At 42.1% G+C, this 5,688-nt stretch overlaps 1 protein-coding gene across 1 annotated transcript in view; it reads left to right on the top strand.

Annotated features, from left to right (window-relative positions):
- Positions 1-5,688, top strand: part of pard3bb (par-3 family cell polarity regulator beta b) — a 168,759-nt gene that overhangs the window by 92,474 nt on the left and 70,597 nt on the right. The window contains exon 16 of the mRNA XM_031858729.1: positions 639-867. Within this exon, the coding sequence (XP_031714589.1) occupies positions 639-867 (229 nt within the window). The remainder of the gene's footprint in view (positions 1-638; positions 868-5,688) is intronic.

Here is a 5,688-nt window from a genome sequence, read left to right as displayed (position 1 = left end):
GTGTGTGTGTGTGTGTGTGTGTGTGTGTGTGTGTGTGTGTGTGTGTGATCATTGTAATTCAAGACCAGGCCTCCAGTCTGTCGAAGAAGTAATGAGGCATCAAAGTTTACGCTTTAAACATCTTCTCTGTCTTATTCCTAATTATTTCACTGTAACGTTAATAAATCAGACACGGAGGTGTTGAGGAGAAAAAGTTCAACATTATGTGCTTCTGCGTATGTTAGCTCTTCAGTTGTGAACATGTACATCGTTGTTTTTCTTTTTGTTTGTATGCATGCTTGTGTCATATCTGAATCTGATATGTCGTGTTGTTTTAATCAGGCTTTCAATGATACATCTTTCATTAGGTTTAGCACTTCCATGACACATCTCATTAGTAATGCTAGTTTACAAAGAGTCATCATTACATCAACTTAAAGTCATCCATCCACAGTTGTTAGCGTTGATCATTTGAGTGTCTTTGTGGAAACATTTGATTTAAATCTAACAAAATGGTGAAAGTGGACACAGCACAGTGCAATCACTTTCTTTAACTTCAACTTTTGCTGCTCTATAAAACACTGTCTCCCCCCCCCCCCCCCCCCCCCACACTCCCTCTAACCCCCATCTTTCTTGTCCTCTTCTTCTATTCCCTCTAGATGACGGTTCAGAGCCGAGTTCAGGCCGGGACACCCCTGCAAGTAGTTCATCCCGTCAGGGATTGGAGGATCGGACAGAAGAGAAAGGCAAAAAAGACAAGAAAAAGAAACCGAAAACTAAGAAGAAGGACAAGAATAAGGGGAAAGGAAAGGAGAAGGAGAAAAAGAAAGCAGGGGAGCCTGAGGAGACGGAGAAGAAGAGCAAGAAAATAGGCTTTGGCCTGCTACGGTAAGTAACCGTGTGTGTGTGTGAGTGTGTGAAAGAGCAGGTGAGATGATTATTGTTGGTCGTAAGCATGCGTTTGTGGTCAAATGCTAAAATCCCTTCTATCCAGCATGTCATAAACTATTTCTAGTGTGTGTTTGAGGGTCATTTTGTGTCATATAGAATCAATAGTCTCATTGTTATATGAACATCATATCCACATACAATGTTTGTTATAAGCTGTCTTAATCTTTTTTTTTTATATTGCTTTAAAAGCTTGAAATTAAAGGTTTAAATTCACATTGACAGCAATCAATGAATCAAACCCACTGGCTGCCTGCACGCTCTCTGTCCGTGCACTAACTGCGCGTCGACAGTCCTCCACAAGCTGCTAGCTTGACAGCTGTGAGTGCTAACAATATCCATTATCATTGTTTACATTCGTAATGGTAATGTCGGGCGAGCGCTTTGGAGAATGTCACAAAATCAGACTAATGGCGTCCGTCATCTACAAAAACCTTTTTGAGGTTTTTTTTTTTTTCACCATCTCTGCTCATGTATAGATGTGTTCACTCTATATCAGACTAAAATAAACATTACACATGAACACTGAGGTATTTTTTCTCCCCCTCCATGAAACACTATCTCATGTTCACAGACACACAAAGGCCACTCTGAGAGTGGTGCCCCAATTTCCCTAAGAGGTGGTGCAAATTATCTGTCAGAACTATTTCATGTGATTAACTTTAAACACTATATCTTCCAATGTGAATGGGGCATTCAAGCAGACACGCAGCATGAATGGGGCGAAGTGTTTCACTGAACGATTTGTACTTTCCACCTTAATTGCTACCTAACATCAGGTTGCTTCTGAAAAGGGGGATTTCACGTGACCATTACATAGATTCGGATCTTAAGAAAAAAACTTGCATGCAATTTGATTCTGGAGAATTCGGCCGCTGCCCTTCAAAACACACCGACTAAAGCGGTCTGTGTGAGCCAGAACACAGAAAAACACTTCCAGATCGCAAAGTCCGATTGTACCGCAAAGATTATATCTCGGAATTGCATGTTATTTAAAGCGAAATATTACGCAATTACAGTACTACGCACGAATTGTACTTGATTTAATAGGTTCTGTGCTGTTTTCTTTGAAAGTATCCACCTACTTCTTCACCTCTTTTCCACCTTGTTCTCCTCATTCTCACCTCAGTGTGCTTTTGCCTCTAGGTTCACTCGTTAGTAAGAAGTGTTCTGATGGAGAGCAAAGGTATTTCTATCTGTGATGTCTTAGTCGTGCAGTTGAGAGTGTAAATACTCTTTATACCTAAGCCTGTTTATCACTGATGGGTGTGTGCTGTTTTCTATCAGTGAAATCCATCCACACTGTAGACAGGTCTGTGGATTACTGCGGGTAAAGTTTTTTGTGGTTTATGTTTTATGGTGTTAGCATAGACCGATGTGCAAGGTATATGTACAACCAATGGATCATCTATGGCACCATGTGATGTATTTCTATAAATGCACAGATTACACACCTGAGGATCTCGATCATTCCCTCTCCGCCTCCGTCCTCCCCCGCGATCCTCTGTTGCCCTTTCACCATTACAGCTCCGACACCCCTGAAGATATTTTTCCTTTTTTTACCTCCTTCACTCTTTCACTCTGTCTTAACGTCTTAGCAATGTTTTAAGTGCTTCAGAGTTCAGGGAAGGTGACGCCCAATCCCTTCGTTCCACGTTCATCCGTCTCTCCTCCACCATGTGTTATTATGGCCCCGACAGCCTATACAGCACACTGGAGAATATCTCCAGTTTAATCTAACCGAGCCTTCCCTCTGTGCACCTATCCTTCCTTCCATCCGTCCTTTCAACTCACCAGTAATTCCCCCATCACGGCTCGCCTTAAGTGCCTTAAGAAACCACATAATACACCCAGGATATTTTAGACCTTTCCTCTACACCCCATCTCTCATCACCATAAGAGGGCCTTGATTAGAGCCCGGAGATAATCTCTCCCTTTCTCTCCTCTCTCTCAATCGAGACATATTTCTGTAACCTCTGTCTCTCTCTTTTCACACCCCCAACCCCCATAATCTTTGCACTATTTGAAATGTTTTCCTCTCTGGTCTGCTCCCTCCAGCTCCAGCTCCCTATCTGCATTTGATTGCCTGTAATGGAGGTATACTGAAAAGGCAAATTGGTGCTATTCAGTACAGTTCAATCTAGGCCACGCTGCTGATTTGTCATATTCATCTAAGGCCGGCTTTGATTGGCCTAATGGTCTGGAGGAGAGGAGGTATGGGACGCTCAACCTTACTGCGGGGTGTGTGCTTCTACTGTAGTAAATGTAAATGTAACTCATTGGCTAGTTTCACACATTTGAAACACAAGATCTCTTCATCACATGCTGCATTCTGTTTCTATGCACCAACTGCAAAGACACACTTTGGCATTATTACTATGACGTTAATAGTAAGTTTGTCTCTTATGAAAAGAGAGAGAGATTGGAAGTGTAGAGAAGTTGAACGTAATCTCTGTAATGTGCCATTCGCTCTGTTGACCCGGACATTAGAGTCAGACGGTGAGAGTTTGTTTAGAATGCCCTTTAAAGTGGACAGCTTGCTCGTTCACTCTGTCATCTGAACTACTGCCACCTGCCAATCAGTCATGCCAATCATCTGTGCGTGCGTGTGTGAGGACGATGGTGACCATCCTACCGTCATGAATAATCATGTGGTGATAGAACATGATTGGTCACACCGTCAGATGGTTGTCATATAGCTGGCACGCAGTTGCTGTGAATCTTCCTCAGACACTGTGTGTGTGTGTGTGTGTGTGTGTATGTGTGTGTGTGTGTGTGTGTGTGTGTGTGTGTGTTTCCAAAATGTCTGCAGTCGTGTGACACTTTCCTCTTCGCTCAGACCCGTTGAGGTTGATATTGAAACATTCTGAATATGCATCTTTCACACATACACGCGCACCTTCAACCGCAGCTTACCGCTCTACGAACACGATCGACGTGGGTTCACAGCATGCTTCCAGAGAAGGTGGGGTGTGTGTGTGTACAAATAGAAATGTGTGTAATCTATGAGGTGAGACTGTGAATGTGAAAGGTCTTTGAGAACCAAAGAGGGGCAGTGCAACATGTTTATGCGATTGTTCATGTGTGTTGTGAAGTATCTGTGCATGCTGTTCATTTTCAGATTTCAAATGGTGTGAATTTATGAGAATCTATGGTAATTAATGCAGGGTTGCCAGCTCGGCTGTAATCGAAGCGCGGCTGTACTCTCCTCCCTTTCCTGTGTGCGTATCTCTTGTGTCATACATGTTTACTGACCGTCGAATAAATGATGTACGTACAAAAGAAAATGCGTGAAGCTATTTTGCCCGAGCAGAACTTCAAACTCAAAGAGCAACATAATTGGAGAACGCAGCCACCATATGAAAACGTGTGAATGGGATCAGATAAAGCACAGGAAGTTAAGGTTACAATTAGAGCGCCGTCGATTTCTTTGATTCTCTTTCTTCACCTCTCGTTGACGCCTGTAATTACGCTCTCTGCCATATTTGCCTCTTTCTTCTCTCTCCTGGTCATAATGTAGCACCTCTGTTAGACGTAGAGCGCCCCGGCGTCGGGATCGTCAGCCCATCTCCACGATAGCGGTGCTTTTACTGGCCAGGCAAGGACATCTGTTTTTTTAATTTCTCATTATTCAAAGAATAAGATAATGATTAAATATATAGCATCATAGAAACATTATTTAACACCAGTTAGCAGTGTAACAATGTTAACATGTAGAAACGGGACAAATAACAAATACAGTTAGCCAATAATTGCAAACTAAAGGGAAATAATGTAAGAGAATACCATTCAAAAGTACAGTTCAGAAGACGCTTCTAACTGACTATCTAGTAGGACTGGACCAAATGTATAATTTTTTTTTATAATCGTAGCTTGTTGTCTGTCATATTTAAGATGTCATCACCTTAAAACATAAATCCTTTGGCAAAATCCACAATTTGAGTAAGCTGAACTAAGTTACTCTTTTATTTTATTAAATCAACTTTCTTTAATGAATATAACTCGACGGTTTTGTCTACATACACACATGTGGGTGCAGACTGAGGACTTGGCTGTGTGTGTGTGTGTTTGAGAGAGAGAGAGAGAGAGAGTGAGGGGAAAAGAAGGTGGAAGGTGGACTATTGCATAGGTCTGTCACGATAACTCATTTTGTTGGAAGATTTATTGTCCCACAGATGATTTTGACAAAGGACATTAATGTCATTTTTAGATCATTTTATGCCACTGATATGATGACAATGTAACAGCATTAATCATGCAAGTTCACCCAGCATTTTAATGTGGCTTTATAATTCAAATGTCAACGTTATGAACCTTCAAAGCTTCAAACAGCCCGGGATGTCACAAAGTTGAAATACCATATCTAGTATTTGATCTATTTTATAGCGCTTCCGATGAGCTAGCATTTCAGCTACATAGCGACCAAACAACAGGGTCGGATTTGGGTGAAGGCAACGCAAAGCTCTTTGAAGCTCTTTAGGTAAAACCCTCTCTTTTGACCAGACGTTGCCCGTCATTGTTTCATAATTAGAGAGCACATGCAAAAAGGGGGGGGGGGGGGGGGAACCCACCAGCTGCCAATCAAACATCATGACAGAAAGTCATTGGAGTGTCACGGACTGATGTCATGCCTGCCAATCATCTGTGTGGGTTTGCAAGTGTGTCTGCGTGTGTTTGATTGAATTTGAATGTTTGCTTACTTACACTGTCTATCTGTGTGTGTGTGTGTGTGTGTGTGTGTGTGTGTGTGTGTGTGTGTGT

This window comes from Anarrhichthys ocellatus, unplaced genomic scaffold (assembly GCF_004355925.1).
Source record: "Anarrhichthys ocellatus isolate YVR2014 unplaced genomic scaffold, GSC_Weel_1.0 scaffold20, whole genome shotgun sequence".
In the NCBI taxonomy this organism is placed as follows: Eukaryota; Metazoa; Chordata; class Actinopteri; order Perciformes; family Anarhichadidae; genus Anarrhichthys; species Anarrhichthys ocellatus.
Note: the sequence above shows the minus strand (reverse complement) of the source record. Positions and strands in the feature narration are given on the sequence as shown.